General features: G+C 37.7%; 1 protein-coding gene across 1 annotated transcript; it reads left to right on the forward strand.

The window, feature by feature from the left end:
- Positions 1–2,086: 2,086 nt before the first annotated feature.
- LOC147999635 (uncharacterized) lies at positions 2,087–17,748 on the forward strand. Its single transcript, XM_087593643.1, has 6 exons — positions 2,087–2,101; positions 2,879–3,005; positions 8,165–8,169; positions 16,247–16,361; positions 16,446–16,954; positions 17,254–17,748. The coding sequence occupies exons 1-6, from the start codon at positions 2,087–2,089 to the stop codon at positions 17,746–17,748; spliced, it is 1,266 nt and encodes a 421-aa protein (XP_087449769.1).
- The last annotated feature ends 644 nt before the right edge of the window (positions 17,749–18,392 follow it).

Consider the following 18,392-nt stretch of genomic DNA (forward strand, 5'->3'; position numbering starts at 1 on the left):
CATGAGCTCTGGGGTGTCTGGTTAGTTGATCTTGTTTTTCTTCCTATGGTTTTAGAAACCCCTTCAGCTCCTTCAGTCCTTTCTCTATCTCCTCCAGTGGGGTCTGTGTGCTCAGTCTGATGTTTCGCTGCAAGCATCCTTATCTTGAGCTTCATTTAGCCTGTGAATTGTATTTTAGGCATTCTGAGATTTGGGGCTAATATACAGTTATCAGTGATTCCATACCGTGTGTGTTGTATTGTGACTGGGGTACCTCACTCAGGACGATACGTTCTTGGTCCATCCACTTGCCTAAGAATTTCTAGTATAGTTCTAACTACTAGATTGTACTAATTTAAAGGTACACAATAAAACTGGAAATCTCCTCTTGGACTAGTTCTACATCTTGCATTCTTGAAACACCTGAATCTTCAAATACATAGTATATAGGTGTAAAGTATTAAAAATAATATGAGAATGATAGAGGAAAAAGAAATAAAGAAATATATAGAAAATTTCACAAAACCTTGAGGCACAATTTGTGTTTCTATTAGCATTTCCTCTAGTGTCTGTTGTTAATCCATTAGGGTGAGTTTTCCAGCAGAGAAAAACATGTCTCCTTGTGTTGTCTAGTATATTTTTTGTAGAAATTAAATGCCCTTGGTTGGTAAAGCCATCTTTAATATAACTGTATTTTCAGCCTCTTATCAGCCAAAAGTGCCACCAGGGAAGATATTGTAGGAGCATGAAGTTCAGCTGCCTTCTGTGACAGCTGAAGGTATTAAACAAGATGCAGAGGTATTGAGGTATGAATATATGAGTACTTAATTATGAATCCAAAACAAGAGATGTCACTGCTAAAAGGAAATTGGTGCGAAAATACAAGCATGTGTCTTCCTTTAAAACAATAACATCATGGCCTCTTAGAAGAGGACATAAACTCCAAAAGTACTATCTCTTTTCAGACTGGTGATACAGGCACTGACTGACTTGCTTTTCTCAGCCTCAGGAAACTCTAATGCATACCCAGCATGAAAAATACCTTCAGCTGTGGACACCTCACAGATTCTGGCAATTATTGAAAAGAGATGACTCCACTTAATTTTGAATAACCATCTGAATAAATATTAAGGAAAGAAAAGGTGACCATCAACTTCAGCTTATGGCCCTGCTCAGCCTGCATGTACAACTCTGATCTGTCTGAATTAGGTTTATAGCAGGTCACTGCAGCCGCATTTCCAGGTCAGTAGAGAATACACCATTTTCTAGAAAAACAGCACCTAAATTCGGAACAGGAAAATCTTTTGTTTTATTTCGGCCTATAGAAATCATTTTTCCCATCTCTTCTCTGAAACGAGTCACATTGTGTGGTTAGTTTTTTTTTTTTTTATTAACTTGAGTATTTCTTATATACATTTCAAGTGTTATTCCCTTTCCCGGTTTCCGGGCAAACATCCCCCTCCCCCCTCCCCTTCTTTATGGGTGTTCCCCTCCCAACCCTCCCCCCATTGCCGCCCTCCCCCCATAGTCTAGTTCACTGGGGGTTCAGTCTTAGCAGGATCCAGGGCTTCCCCTTCCACTGGTGCTCTTACTAGGATATTCATTGCTACCTATGCGGTCAGAGTCCAGGGTCAGTCCATGTATAGTCTTTAGGTAGTGGCTTAGTCCCTGGAAGCTCTGGTTGCTTGACATTGTTGTACTTTTGGGGTCTCGAGCCCCTTCAAGCTCTTCCAGTTCTTTCTCTGATTCCTTCAACGGGGGACCTATTCTCAGTTCAGTGGTTTGCTGCTGGCATTCGCCTCTGTATTTGCTGTATTCTGGCTGTGTCTCTCAGGAGCGATCTACATCCGGCTCCTGTCGGTCTGCACTTCTTTGCTTCATCCATCTTGTCTAATTGGGTGGCTGTATATGTATGGGCCACATGTGGGGCAGGCTCTGAATGGGTGTTCCTTCAGTCTCTGTTTTAATCTTTGCCTCTCCCTTCCCTGCCAAGGGTATTCTTTTTCCTCATTTAAAGAAGGAGTGAAGAGACCTGCTCTCTCTAAGTAAGAGTAAACGTGAAATGTGAACTTCTGTGAGATATTCCCTTCTGAAGGAGAAAGGAAAGATGGCTTCTTGTCAGGTAAATGTATGCATGATTATGGGAAAGGTTGAGTATTCTTACAGAATCTTCATTGCCAAAACTTCCAAACTTTCCTATGCTGACTCACATTTACAGCACTATTTTTTCATATGACTCTCAGAATTAAGTTTTCAAAACTTATGTCAATGGTGTGCTAAAGACAGGTTTTTACTTATTGCAGGCTACTTATTTTTCAATATATATATGGAAATGTATTCTGAAAATCTTGTAAAGCTTCTGCTAACAAAGCTGAATGTACATGATGGCAAAGGGGAATGTATAATTCTACAGAGTCGCTTGTGTCATTATTTACCTGAGATAAAGGCTCATGTTTCATGAATGTTGCATCTCAGTCCCAAGGCAGTAATTCTCTGCTTTCCTACTGCTGCAACCTTTTATTAGGGTTCCTCAAGTCATGGTGATCTCAACTATAATTTTATTTTTATTGCTACATCATAATTGCAATTTTTCTAGTGTATGAGGCAGAACGTAAATACCTCTGTTTTCTGGTACCATAGGCAACTACCATTAGATATACTAGAGGGTCATGCAGTTTCATTTCCAAAGGGGTCACCACCCACAGGTTGAGAACTGATAGCATATTGAATCTTTGCAAAGATTCTTTGCACAGCATTCTTTCATTCATAGCATAATTTATCAAAAATGTATACTAGTTATTTATACCAGACCAAGTTCTATAATTAATGAATCTTTCCTTGAGTGAAATATAGAACTTGGATAATGGATACAAAGGGATATTGTTAATTTTAATTTCAGGGTCTATTGACTTTCATGGATGTGGCTATAGAGTTCTCTAGGGAGGAGTGGGAATGTCTGGATTCTGCTCAGCGGACTTTGTACAGAGATGTCATGTTGGAGAATTATAACAACCTGGTTTCTGCAGGTGAGAAATATTTTTTTCGTAATTTCTACTTAAGGGATTTGTAAAACTCTACTTAGTGTTTTGGTCTGACTTTCATTAATCATTAGGTGTCTTAAATTGTTACAGATTGATTAGTATCTTCTTTATAGTTAACATGTTAAGTACCTTTATCTTGGTTTTACATTTTATATAAGGATTCTTCATTCTTATATGTCCTTGGAATAAGCATTTAGTAACATTTATATTTGAATGCACTGTGACTCACACATTCACTTTTTTTCTTTGATTGGATAGTTCTTTATTTACATTTCAAATGTTATACCCTTCTTGGTATCCCCTATCCCAACTCACCTCCCCCTGATTCTATGTGGGTGTACCTCTACCCAACCAAGCCTTCCTCCTCCCTGTCATGGCATTCCCCTACACTGGGTCATTGAGACTTCACAGGACCAAAGGCCTCTCCTCTCATTGATGCCTGACAACTCCATCCTCTGCTACATATGTTCTGGAGACATAGATCTATCCCTTTATACTCTTGAGATGGTGGTCTAGTCCCTGGGAATTCTGGGGTATCTGGTTGGTTGATATTGTTGTGCTTCCTATGGGATTGCAAACTCCTTCAGCTCCTTCAGTCCTTTATCCACCTACACCATTGGGGACCCCATTCTTAGTGCAATGGTTAGATATGACTAATCATCTCTGTATTTGTAAGGCTTGGGCAGAGCCTCTCAGGTGACAGTTATATCAGGCTCCTGTCAGCATGTAGTTCTTGGCATCAGCAATAGTGTCTGGTTTTGGTGACTGTATATGGGATACATCCCCAGGTGGGGCAGTCTCTAGATGGCCTTTCCTTCAGTCTCTAATCCACATTTTGTTTCCATATTTCTTCCTATGTGTATTTTGTTCCCCATTCTTGACAGGCTTGAAGCATCCACCCTTAGCTCTTCCTTCATCTTGAGCTTCATGTGGTCTGTAATTTGTATTTTGGGTATTCCCAGCCTTTCGGCTAATATCCACGAATCAGTGAGTATATACCATGTGTCTTTTTTGTGATTGGGTTACTTCAATAATGATCATATTTTCTAGTTCCACTCATTGCTTCTGAATTACACGAAGTCATTGTTTTTAATAGTTGAGTAGTACTCCATTGTGTAAATGTACCACATTTTATGTATCCAGTCCTCTGTCAAAGGACATCCGCATTGTTTCCAATTTCTGGGAATTATACATAAGGCCACTATGAACATAGTCGAGTATGTGTTCTTGTTATATGTTGGAGCATAGTTTGGGTATATTGCAAGGTGTCTTATAACTGGGTACTCATTAGTACTATGTATCTTAGTAAAGCTGCAATCTGTTGGTTGCAGCTTTGTCCTATTGACAGTGTCCTTTGCCTTTCAGAAGCTATGCACTTTTATTTGGTCACGTTTGTCAATTCTTGATCTTAGAGCATAGGCCATTGATATTCTGTTCAGAAAACTTTCCCCTGTTCCCCTGTGATTAAGGCTTCTTACCACTTTGTTTTCTGTTAGTTGCAGTGTATCTGGTTTTATGAGAGGTCCTTAAGTCACTTGGATTTGATCCTTGTACAAGGCAGTAAGAATGGAATGATTTGCATTCTGTTCCATGCTGACCTCCTGTTGAACCAGCACTATTTGTTGAGAACAGTGTATTTTTTCTATTTGCTGGTTTTTGCTCCTGTGATCAAGTGACAATAGGTATGTGGGTTCATTTCTGGGTCTACTGATCTATTCTGGTCATCAACTTGCTTGTCTCTCTACCAATACCATGTTGGTTTGTTCATTGTTTGTTTGTTTGATCACAATTGCCCTGGAATATAGCTGGAGGTCAGGTATGGTGTTTTTTCTCAGAAGTTTGTTGTTGTTGTTGTTGTTGTTGTTGTTGTTGTTGTTAAAATATTTTTTGCTATCCTGGCTTTTTGGTTATTCCAAATGAATTTGCAAATTGCTCTTTATAAGTCTATGAAAAATTGAGTTGGGATTTTGATGCGATTGCATTTAATCTTTATATTGCTTTTGACAAAATGGCCATTTTAATATATCCATCTTGGCAATCCATGAGCAAAGGAGATCTTTCTATCTTCTGAGATCTTCTTCCATTTCTTTCCTCAGAGAAGTGAAGTTCTTGTCATACAGATCATTCACTTGCTTGGTTAAAGTCACACCAAGTTATTTCATATTATTTGTAACTATTGTAAAGGGTGTTGTTTCACTAATTTCGTTCTCAGCCTTTTTATCTTTTGAGTAGAGACAGCCTATTGTTTTCTTTCCATTATTTTGTTAATCCAACCCCTTTGATGTCTTTGTTCATCAGGTTTAAATGTTCTCTGGTGGAAACTTTGGGTCACTTAAGTTTACTATCATATCATCTGCAAATAGTGATATTTTGATTTCTTCCTTTCCAATTTGTATCCATTTGACCTATTTTTGTTGTTTAGGGCTTCAAGTACTATCCTGAATAGATCGGGAGAGAGTGGGCAGTCTTGTCTATTCCCTGAATTTAGTGGGAATGCTTCAAATTTCTGTACTTTTATTTTGATGTTCGCTAAGGGTTTGTTGTATATTGCTTTTACTATGTTTAGTTGTGGGCACTGAATTCCTGATCTTCCAAGACTTATCATGAAGAGATGTTGAGATCTTTCAAATGCTTTCTCAGCATCTATAGATGATTATATTTTTTCTTTGAGATTGTTTCTACAGTAGATTAGGTTCATGGATATTTGTGTATTGAACCATCCCTGTATCCCTGTGATGAGTCCTACTTGATATTTTTAATAGGGTTATTTGTCTCTCTGTGGTCTACCTTCTTGATTTCTTTGTATATATTAGATATTAGCCCTCTCTCTTATGTAGGATTGGTAAAGAACTTTTTTTTTGTTTTTCCATCTTTATTAAATTGGATATTTCTTATTTACATTTCTTTTTTTTAATTGACTTGAGTATTTCTTATTTACATTTCGAGTGTTATTCCCTTTCCCGGTTTAAGGGCCAACATCCCCCTAACCCCTCCCGCTCCCCTTCTTTATGGGAGTTCACCTCCCCATCCTCCCCCCATTGCCGCCCTGCCCCCAACAATAACGTTCACTGCGGGTTCAGTCTTAGCAGGACCCAGGGCTTCCCCTTACACTGGTGATCTTACTAGGATATTCATTGCTACCTATGAGGTCAGAGTCCAGGGTCAGTCCATGTATAGTCTTTAGGAAGTGGCTTAGTCCCTGGAAGCTCTGGTTGCTTGGCATTGTTGTACATATGGGGTCTCGAGCCCCTTCAAGATCTTCCAGTTCTTTCTCTGATTCCTTCAATGGGGGTCCCATTCTCAGTTCAGTTGTTTGCTGGTGGCATTCACCTCTGTATTTGCTGTATTCTGGCTGTGTCTCTCAGGAGAGATCTACAACCGGCTCCTGTCTGCGTGCACTTCTTTGCTTCATCCATCTTGTCTAATTGGGTGGCTGTATTTGTATGGGCCACATGTGGGGCAGGCTGTGAATGGGTGTTCCATCTGTCTCTGTTTTAATCTTTGCCTCTCTATTCCCTGCCAAGGGTATTCTTGTTCCCATTTTAAAGAAGGAGTGAAGCATTCACATTTTGATCATCTGTCTTGAGTTTCATGTGTTCTAGGCCTACAGGGTAATTCAAGCATTTGGGCTAATAGCCATTTATCAATGAGTACATACCATTGTGTTTCTCTGTGAGTGGGTTACCTCACTCAGGATGATATTTTCCAGTTCCAACCATTTGCCTACGAATTTCATAAAGTCATTGTTTTTGATAGCTGAGTAATATTCCATTGTGTAGATGTACCACATTTTCTGTATCCATTCCTCTGTTGAAGGGCATCTGGGTTCTTTCTAGCTTCTGGCTATTATAAATAAGGCTGCAATGAACATAGTGGAGCACGTGTCTTTTTTATATGTTGGGGCATCTTTTGGCTATATGCCCAAGAGAAGTATAGCTGGATCCTCAGGCAGTTCAATGTCCAATTTTCTGAGGAACCTCCAGACTGATTTCCAGAATGGTTTTACCAGTCTGCAACCCCACCAACAATGGAGGAGTGTTCCTCTTTCTCTACATCCTCGCCAGCATCTGCTGTCACCTGAGTTTTTGATCTTAGCCATTCTCACTGGTGTGAGGTGAAATCTCAGGGTTGTTTTGATTTGCATTTCCCTTATGACTAAAGATGTTGAACATTTCTTTAGGTGTTTCTCAGCCATTCGGCATTCCTCAGCTGTGAATTCTTTGTTTAGCTCTGAACCCCATTTTTTAATAGGGTTATTTGTCTCCCTGCGGTCTAACTTCTTGAGTTCTTTCTATATTTTGGATATAAGGCCTCTATCTGTTGTAGGATTGGTAAAGATCTTTTCCCAATCTGTTGGTTGCCGTTTTGTCCTAACCAGCGTCCTTTGCCTTACAGAAGCTTTGCCGCTTTATGAGATCCCATTTGTCGATTCTTGATTTTAGAGCATAAGCCATTGGTGTTTTGTTCAGGAAATTTTTTCCAGTGCCCATGTGTTTGAGGTGCTGCCCTAGTTTTTCTTCTATTAGTTTGAGTGTATCTGGTTTGATGTGGAGGTCCTTGATCCACTTGGACTTAAGCTTTGTACAGGGTGATAAGCATGGATCGATCTGCATTCTTCTACATGTCGACCTCCAGTTGAACCAGCACCATTTGCTGAATATGCTATCTTTTTTCCATTGGATGGTTTTGCTCCTTTGTCAAAAATCAAGTACCCATAGGTGTGTGGGTTCATTTCTCGGTTTTCAATTCTCTTCCATTTGTCTATCTGGGTTAAGTCCTTTTTTCAATCTGTTGGTTACTGATTTGTCCTAAAGGGAGTGTCCTTTGCCTTACACAAGCTTTGCAGTTTTATGAGGTCCCATTTGTTGATTTTTGATCTTAGAGCATAAGCCATTGGTGTTCTGTTCAGGAAATCTTCCCCAGTGCCCATGCAATCCAAGCTTTTTTTTCATTTTTTTCTACTAGTTTTAGCGTATCTGGTTTCAAGTTGAAGACCTTGATTGACTTACACTTAAGTTTTTTGCATGGCCATTAAGAATGCATCGATTTGTATTCCTCTGCATGCTGACCTCCATTTGAACTAGGACCGTTTGTTGAAAATGCTATCCTTTTTCCACTGGATAATTTTAGCTCCTTTGACGAAGATCAAGTGACCATAGGAGTGTGGGTTAAAATCTTGGTCTTCAATTCTGTCCCAATGATCTATCTGCCTGTCTCTGTATGAATACCATACAGTTTTTATCACCATTTCTCTGTAATATTGCTTGAGGTAAGGGATGGTGAGTCCCCCAGAAGTTCTTTTATTGTTGAGGATAGTTTTTGCTCTCCTGGGTTTTTTGTTATTTTAGATGAATTTACAAATTGCTCTTTCTAACTCTCTGAAGAATTGAATTGGGATTTTGATGGCGATTGCATTGAATCTGTGGGTTGCTTTTGGCAAAATGGCCATTTTTACTACATCTATCTGGCCAATCCACGAGTATGGGAGCTCTTTCCATCTGCTGGTATCTTAAATTTCTTTCTTCAGAGATTTCAAGTACTTGTCATACAGAACTTTAACTTGCTTGGTTAGAGTCACACTGAGGTATTTTATGATATTTGTAACTTTTTTGAAGGGAATCATTCCCCAAATTTCTTTTTCAGGCTGTTTATCTTTTCAGGAAAGGAAGGCTACTGATTTGTTTTTAGGTAATTTTATACCCAGTCATTTTGCTGAAGTCATCTTATTAGGCTTAGTAGTTCTCTGGTGGAACTTTTGGTGTCACTTAAGTACACTATCATGTCATCTGCAAACAGTGACATTTTGATTTTTTTCCCTTCCAACTTGTATCCCTTTAACCTCATTATGCTGTCTGAGTGCTCTGTCTAGGTCTTCAAGTACTATATTCAATAGGTAGGCAGAGAGTGGGCAGCCCTGTCTAGTCCCTGATTTCAGTGTGATTGCTTCAAGTTTCTTGCCACTTAGTTTGATGTTAGCTACTTGTTTCCATATATTGCTTTTAATATGTTTAGATATGGACCATGAATTCTTGATCTTTACAGGGATTTTATCATGAAGGGGTGTTAAATTTTTGTTAAATGCATTCTCGGCATCTAATGAAATGATCATGTGGTTCTTATCTTTGAGTTTGTTTATATAGTGGATTACACCGAAGGATTTTTGTATATTAAACATTCCTGCATCACTTGGATGGATCCTACTTGATCATGATGGATGATCATTTTGATGTGTTCTTGGATTCGGTTTGCAACAATTTTAATGAGTATTTTTGTACCAATATTAATAAATGAAATTGGTCTGAAGTTCTCTTTCTTTGTTGGGGCTTTGGTTTTGGAGTAACAGTAATTCTAGCTTCATGGAAGGAATTTGGTAGTGTTCTGTCTGTTTTTATTTTGTGGAATAGTTTGGACAGTATTCATATGTGGTCTTCTATGAAGGTCTGATAGAATTCTGCACTGAACCCGTCTGGACCTGGGCTCTTTTTGGTTGAGAGTCCTTTAATGACTGCTTCTATTTCTGTAGGAGTTATGGGGTTGTTTAAATGGTTTATCTGCTCCTGATTTAACTTTTGTACCTGGTATCTGTCTAGGAAATTGTCCATTTCCTCCATATTTTCAAGTTTTGTTGAATATAGTCTTTTGTAATAGAATCTGATGATTGTTTAAAAATTTCTTCAGATTCTCTTGTTATTTCTGATTTTGTTAATTTGGATACATTCTCTGTAACCTCTGGTTAATCTGGCTAAGGGTTTATCTATCTTGTTTATTTTCTCAAAGAACCAGCTCTTGCTTTTGTTGATTCTTTGTATAGTCCTTTTTGTTTCTGCTTGGTTGATTTCATCCCTCTGTTTGATTTTTTCCTGCCTTCTACTCCTCTTGGGTTTATTTATTTCTTTTTGTTCTAGATCTTGTAGGTGTGCTGCCAAACTGCTGATATATATTCTCTCCTGTTTCTTTTTGTAGGCACTCAGAGCTATGAATTTTCCTCTTAGTATTGCTTTCATTGTGTCCTATAAGTTTGGGAATGTTGTATCTTCATTTTCATTAAGTTCTAAGAAGTTTTTAATTTCTTCATTTATTTCTTCCTTGACCAAGTTGTCATTGAGTAGAGCATTGTTAAACTTCCATGTATATGTGGGCTTTCTGTCATTATTGTTATTAAAGACTAGTCTTAGTTCGTGGTGATCTGATAGGATGTACAGGATTATTTCTATGTTCATGTATCTGCTGAGGCCTGTTTTTTGACCAATTATATCGTCAATTTTGGAGAAGGTTCCATGAGGTACTGAGAAGAAGTTATATCCTTTTGATTTAGGATGCAATGTTCTATAAATATCTGTTAAAACCATTTGTTTCATAACTTCTGTTAGTTTCTCTATGTCTCTGTTTTTTTTCCTGTTTTTATGATTTGTCCATTGATGAGAATGGGGTGTTGAAATCTCCTACTATTATCGTCTGAGTGGCAATGTGTTTTTTGAGCTTTACTAAGGTTTCTTTTATAAATGTAGGTACTCTTGCATTCAGAGCATAGATATTTAGGAATGAGAGTTCATCTTGGTGGATTTTTCCTTTAATGGATATGAAGTGTCCTTCCTTATCTTTTTTAATGACTTTTGGTTGAACGTCAATTTTATTTGATATTAGAATGGCAACTCCAGCTTGTTTCTTTGGGCCTTTTGCTTGGAAAATTATTTTCCAGCCATTTACACTGAGAATAGTGTCTGTCCTTCTCTCTGAGGTGTATTTCTTGCATGCAGAAAAATGCTGGGTCTCCATGTCCTCATCAGCATTTGTTTTCACTTGTGTTTTGATCTTAGCCATTCTGACTGGTGTGAGGTGGAATCTCAGGGTTGTTTTGATTTGCATTTCCCTGATGAGTAAGTATGTTGACCATTTCTTTAGTTACTTCTCAGCCATTCTATATTCCTCAGGTAAGAATTCATTGTTTAGCTCTGTACTCCAGTTTTCTATAGAGTTATTTGTCTCTCTAGAGTCTAAGTTCTTGCATCTCTAACAGATGGAGGATTGGGAAAGATCTTTTCCCAATCTGTTCCTTGCCATTTTCATCTAATGATAGTGTTTGTTGCCTTATGAAAGCTTTGCAGTTTTCTTAGGTTCCATTTGTCAATTCTTTTTTTTTTCAGCTGTGTTTTTTCTTCATTTTTTCTTGGATATTTTTTATTTACATTTCAAATGTCATTCCTTTTCCTGGTTTCCAGGACGTAAGCCCCCTACCCCATCCCTCTCCCCATCTTCTATAAGAGTGTTCCCCTTCCAATCCACCACCTATTATTGACCCCTTGACATTTCCATAAGTTGGGGATATAACCTTGATAATACCAAGGGATTATTCTTCCATTGTTGCCCAACAAGGCCTTTCTCTGCTACATATTTAGTTGGAGCCATTGGTCATTCCATGTATATAGTCCTTAGGTAGTAATTTACTCCCTGATTGGCATTCCTGTTCTTGTGGTGTGGCAGTCTTCTTTAGCTCTTTCAATCCCTTCTCTAATTCCTCCTCCATGTGTCTTGTTCACAGTTCAGTGGTTTGCTGCTACCCTTCATGTCTGTATTTGACATGATCTAGCTGTGTCTCTCAGGAGACATTCATATTTGGTTCCTGTCAGCATGCTTTTCTTAGCTTCATCAATTTTGCCTAGTCTTGGTGACTGTACATATATGGGGCATATGTGGGGCAGACTTTGAATGGCTATTCCTTCACTCGTTGTTCCAAACTTTGCCCCCACTTCCCCTTTACGAATATTTTTGTTCCCCCTTTTAAGAAGGAGTGAAGCATCTGCACTTTGGACATCCTTCTTCATGAGCTTAATGTGGTCTGGGTATTGTACCTTGGGTGATTATAGCATTTGGGCTAATACCCACTTATAAGTGAGTGCATACCTTGTGTGTTTTTCTGGAATTTGGTTACTTCACTCAGGATGATATTTTCTAGTTCATTCCATTTGCCTATGAATTTCATGAAGTCATTGTTTTTGATAGCTGATTAGTACTCCACTGTATAGATATATGACATTTTCTGTGTCCATTTCTCTGTTGAGGGGCATCTGTTTTATTTCCAGCTTCTGACTCTTATAAATAAGGCTACTATGAACATAGTGGAGCATGTGTCTTTGTTGTATGTTGGAGCATCTTATGGGTTTATGCCCAGCAGAGGTATAGCTGGGTCCTCAGGCATTGCAATATGAAATTTTCTGAGGAACCTCCCGATTGATTTACAGAGTGGTTGTACCAGTTTGCAATCCCACCAAAAGTGGAGGAGTGTTCCTCTTTCTCCCCATCCTCACCAACATCTGTTGTCATCCGAGTTTTTAACCTTAGCCATTTTCACCGGTGTGAGTTGGAATTTCACATTTTTTGTTTGTTTGTTTTTGTTTGTTTGTTTTTATTTGTTTGTTTGCATTTCTTTAGGTATTTCTCAGCCATTGGATATTCCTTAGCTGAGAATTCTTTTGTTAGATCTTTACCCCATTTCTTTTTTTTTCTTTCTTTTTTTTTATTAACTTAAGTATTTCTTACATACATTTCGAGTGTTATTCCCTTTCCCGTTTTCCGGGCAAACATCCCCGTCCCCCTGCCCCTTCCTTATGTGTGTTCCCCTCCCAACCCTCCCCCCATTGCCACCCTCCCCCCAACAGTCTAGTTCACTGGGGGTTCAGTCTTAGCAGGACCCAGGGCTTCCCCTTCCACTGGTGCTCTTACTAGGATATTAATTGCTATCTATGAGGTCAGAGTCCAGGGTCAGTCCATGTATAGTCTTTAGGTATCGTCTTAGTCCCTGGAAGCTCTGCTTGCTTGGCATTGTTGTACATATGGGGTCTCGAGCCCCTTCAAGCTCTTCCAGTTCTTTCTCTGATTCCTTCAACGTTTTCCCCATTTCTTAATACTGTTATTTGCCTCTCTAGAGTCTAAATTCTTAAGTTCTTTGTATATTTTTGATATTAGCACTCCATCTGATATAGGTTATCTTTTCCCAATTCGTTGGTTGCTGTTTTGTACTAATGACAATGTGCTTTGCCTTTCAGAAACTTTGCAGTTTTATGAGGTCTCATTCATCAATTATTGATCTTAGAGCATAAGTCATTTGTGTTTTTTTTTCATGAAATTTTCCAAAGTGTCCACGTGATCGAGACTCTTCCCTACTTTTTCTTCTATTAGTTTGAGTGTATCTGGTTTGATTTGGAGGTACTTGGTCTACTTGGACATAAGTTCTGTACAGGGTGATAAGAATGGGTCAAATTGTGTTTTTCTTCATGCTGACCTCCAGCTGAACCAGAACCATTTTTTGAAAATGCTATCCTTTTTCCTTTGGATTGTTTTACCTCCTTTGTCCAAGATCAAATGACCATAGGTGTGTGGATTCATTTCTGGGTCTTAATTCTATTCCACTGATCTACTTGCCTGTCTTTGTACCAATACCATATAATTTTTTATCACTATTGCTCTGTAATACTGCTTGAGGTCAGAGATGGTGATTCCCCCAGAAGTTCTTTTATTGTTGAGTATATTTTTCGCTACCTGGGTTTTTGTTCTTCCAAAGTAATTTGCAAATAGCTCTTTCTAACTGTATGAGGAAATCAGGTGGAATTTTGATAGGGATTGCATTGAATCTGTAGATTGCTTTTGGCAAAATTGCCATTTTTATTATAATAATCTGGATATTACTATGGCTACTCCAGCATTTTCTTTGGACCACTTCCTTGGAAAGTTTTGTTCCAGCCTGTTACAATAAGGTAGTGTCTCTCTTTGTCTCTGAGGTGTGTTTCCTGTAAGCAGCCAAATTCTGGGTCCTTCCTACATATCCAGTCTGTTAGTCTATGTCTTTTTAGTGGGAAATTGAGTCCATGGATGTTAAGATATATTAAGGAATAGTGGTTGTTTCTTCCTGTTATTTTTGTTAAAATTGGAATTCTGTTTGTGTGTCTCTCTCCTTTTTTGTTGTCCTTGAAAGGAGATTACGTTCTTGCTTTTACTAGGGTGTATTTTCCCTCCTTGTGTTGTAGTTTTCCATCTCTTATCATTTTTGGGCTATATTTTTAGTAAGATATTGTAGAAATTTGGTTTTGTCATGGAATATCTTGGTTTCTTTATCTATGTTAATTGTGAGTTTTGTTGAATACAGTAGCCTGAGCTGACATTTTGTTCTCTTAGGGTCTTTATGACATCTGCCCAGGATATACTGGCTTTCATAGTTTCTGGTGGGAAGTCTTGCTTAATTCTGATAGGTCTGCCTTTATATGTAACTTGACCTTTTTCCCATACTGCTTCCAAAATTCTTTCTTTGTTTTCTGCATTTGGGGTTTTGACTATTCTGTGGCAGATGGAATTTCTTTTCTTGTCTATTCTATTTGGGGTTCTCTAGGCTTCTTGTATGTTTATGGTTATCTCTTTCTCTAGGTTAGGGGAGCTTTCTTCTATAATTTTGTTGAAGATATTTAATGGTTCTTTAAGTTGGGAGTCTTCACTCTTCTATACCTATTTTCCTTAGGTTTGATCTTCTCATTGTGTCCTGGATTTCCTTGATGTTTTGTGCTAGGAACTTTTGACATTTTTCATTATCTTTGATGGTTGTGTCAATGTTTACTATAGTATCTGCTACCCCTGAGATTCTCTCTTCTATCTCTTATATTCAGGTTGTGATGCTTGCATCTCTGTCTCCTGATTTCTTCCCTAGGTTTTCTATCTCCAGGGTTTTCTCCCTTTGTGCTTTCTTTATTGTTTCCATTTCAATTTTTAAACCTGGATGGTTTTGTTCATTTTCTTCACATATTTTGTTTTCCTATAATTCTTTAAAAAATTCTTTATGGGATTTTTGTGTTTCCTCTTTAAGAGTTTCTATTTTTGTACTTGTGTTGTATTTCTTTAAGGGAATTATTTATGTCCTTATTAAAGTCCTCCATCATCACCATAAATTTGGTTTTAAATCCAAATCTTGCTTTACCAGCATGTTTGTATATCCAGTATTTGCTTTTTTTTGAGAGAACTGGGCTTTGATGATGCCAAGTAGTCTTGGTTTCTAATGCTTATGTTCCCGTGCTTGCCTCTCACCAACAGGTTGTCTTTGCCATTGGCTTATCTTGCTGACTGTAAAAGTGGCTTGTCCTTCCATTAGGCCTCTGTGACAGCACTCCTGTTGACCTGTTTTCTTTCAGCTGGATCTCATAGGGTCCTGCCCCTGACTCTTGCTATATCCCTGTGCCTAGGCGATGTCCTCTAGGGTCAGGAATGAGGGCAGAATGTTTTTGTCGACTATGGATTCTCAGGAATGTCTATAGTTCTGAGGTTCCAGCTCTCTTCCACAGGATTTCTACCCCTGTTTTTGAATTAAGGAAATACTTGAAGAAAATGAGGAGCAGGACAACCCTATAGGAAGTGTGTAAGTCTCAACTAACCTGGACCCATGAGATCTGTCCGATACTGCGCCACCAACCAGCCAACATTCACCAGTCGATATGAGGTTCCCAATACTTTATAGTAGAGCACTGCAGGGTCTGACTTCATTCATAGAAGATATACCTAACCCTCAAGAAACGAGGCTTCAAGCAATGGGGTGATCTGGTAGAGTGGTTTTTATGTGGGTTGGGATATCTCCTTGGTGTTGGGAGTGTCTCAACTGGTATTTGATGTGCAACAGTTATAGGGTGAAACTTGATGTGGTATATTTTGTTCTGTAGAAAATATAAAGAATAAATAAAAAGTCATATAAAGAAAAATACCTTGTTGATGTATTTTCCATTGAGTTATTATGGATGAAGTTCACTTATATAAAATATATCATAGATTTCATGAAATATCTCCTAATGAACATTATATCTATGAAATATCATAGATATTTCTTAGGATGTTTCCCTGGACAAAATTTGTACAGTTTGGTGTTCCATGTTTCTTCAATGATTATATACATGATTATATATATGATACATATATTATATATATGATTTTCAACCAATTGCGAAGTATCATATAATGACATATTCTCGTTAATTTCAAGTCTGTGTTGTGATTCTACAAAGAGGCTATTCTCAAAAGCATTTACACAGGATTATTTTCTCAAGAAAATAATACAAAGATTTGCATGTAATGACGTTTCAGATCTACATAGAGAGAAATTCCGGGAATGTAGATATGACAATGAAGAACATGAAATAGGTGATTATGGAAATGATTTCTTTGCAAAAGTCATCTGTTTCATTCCTGAAGCTGCTCAGGAATCTCCAGATTCTCCTCCTGAGAGAATTCAGTCCTCAAATCTTAAGAGTCACTATAGAATTTCTACTCATGAGACAACTTTCAAGTGTAACGAATGTGGAAAAATCTTTACACAGTTCCTAAGACTTAAAGCGCATCACAGAATCCATACCAGAGACAAACCTTACAAATATAACGAATGGGAGGAATCCTTAACAGGTCTCTCAAATCTTCATATTCATCACAGATTTCATACTGGAGACAAACCTTACAAATGTAATAAGTATGGGAAATCTTTTACATGCTCCTCGAGTCTTAAAATTCACCACAGAATCCATACAGGAGAAAAACCTTACAAATGTAATGAATGTGGGAAATCTTTTACATGGTCTTCAGGTCTTAAAATTCACCACAGAATACATACTGGAGACAAACCTTACAAATGTAATGAATGTGGGAAATCTTTTACAGAGTCTTCAAATCTTAAAATTCCCCACAGAATCCATACAGGAGAAAAACCTTACAGATGTAATGAATGTGGGAAATCTTTTACATGGTCTTCAGGTCTTAAAATTCACCACAGAATACATACTGGAGACAAACCTTACAAATGTAATGAATGTGGGAAATCTTTTACAAAGTCTTCAAGTCCTAAAATTCACCACAGAATCCATACAGGAGAAAAACCTTACAAATGTAATGAATGTGGCAAATCTTTTACACAGTGTTCAAATCTTTTTTTTTTTTTTTTTGGTTCTTTTTTTCGGAGCTGGGGACCGAACCCAGGGCCTTGCGCTTCCTAGGTAAGCACTCTACCACTGAGCTAAATCCCCTGCCCCCACAGTCTTCAAATCTTAAAACTCACCACAGAATCCATGCTGGAGAAAAACCTTACAAATGTAATGAATGTGGCAAATCTTTTACAAAGTCTTCAGGTCTTAAAGTTCACCATAGAATCCATACTGGAAACAAACCTTACGAATGTAATGGATGTGGAAAATCTTTTACAAACTCCTTAAGTCTTCAAAATCACCACAGAATCCATACAGGAGAAAAACCTTACACATGTAATGAATGTGGCAAATCATTTACACAGTCTTCAAATCTTAAAATTCCCCACAGAATCCATACAGGAGAAAAACCTTACAAATGTAATGAATGTGGGAAATCTTTTACAGAGTCTTCAAGTCTCAAAACTCACCACAGAACCCATACTGGAGACAAACCATACAAATATAATGAATGTGGGAAATCTTTTACACAGTCCTCAAATCTTAAAACTCACCACAGAATCCATGCTGGAGACAAACCTTATAAATGTAATGAATGTGGGAAATCTTTTACAAAGTCTTCAAATCTTAAAGTTCACCATAGAATCCATACTGGAAACAAACCTTATGAATGTAATGGATGTGGAAAATCTTTTACACACTCCTTAAGTCTTCAAATTCACCACAGAATCCATACAGGAGACAAACCTTGCAAGTGTAATGAATGTGAGGAATCTTTTACAGACTACTGAAGTCATAAAAGTCACAACAGGTTACATACTGGAGAAAAAACATTTAAATGAAATCACTGTAGAATATCATTTACCCAGTCCTCAAATCTTTAAGTTCAGTATAGAATCTAGAGAAGAGATAATCTTCACTAATGAAAAAAGTTGGCAAGTCTTTTCCTGGTTCTCAACTCTTCAAATTCATCAAAGAATCCATCCTGGAAAGCAGCCTTATAAGTATAATGAATGTGAGAAATACTTTTCCTGTTCCTCACCTCTTCAAGGTCCCCACAGAATCCGTTAAGTAGAAAAAACATTACTAATGTAATGGATGTAAATATTTGTTCAAAGGAATCATATCTTCAAATACAGCACACCATGCATACTGGTGAGAAACCTTACAAATGTAAACAGTATGGCTAATCATTTAGAACAAGTTCAATCGTTGAATCAACTCTCTCCATGCATAAGACTAACTTAATAGGTAATTAAATTATGCGTATTTATATAGAAATACTTATTTAAAAATATTGTTGAAATCTAAAGCATTATAAATAATTCCCATAGGGTAGGCATATACTTGATAGTAATTGGAAATATTTTATTCAGAAATGACCCTTTCTACATTTTAAGTTGTTTTATTAGGTATAAACTATGAAAAATTCACC

The sequence above is a fragment of the Rattus norvegicus genome, chromosome 18 (genome assembly GCF_021556685.1).
Source record: "Rattus norvegicus strain SHRSP/BbbUtx chromosome 18, alternate assembly SHRSP_T2T, whole genome shotgun sequence".
NCBI classification, from domain to species: domain Eukaryota; kingdom Metazoa; phylum Chordata; class Mammalia; order Rodentia; family Muridae; genus Rattus; species Rattus norvegicus.

Excerpts from the sequence above, each read along its gene's own strand:
- LOC147999635 (XM_087593643.1), top strand. Across the intron at positions 16,362-16,445 it reads ATGTGGAAAAATCTTTACAC|GTCTCTCAAATCTTCATATT; the intron begins AGTTCCTAAGAC and ends AATCCTTAACAG. Across the intron at positions 16,955-17,253 it reads GCAAATCTTTTACACAGTGT|AATCACCACAGAATCCATAC; the intron begins TCAAATCTTTTT and ends TTAAGTCTTCAA.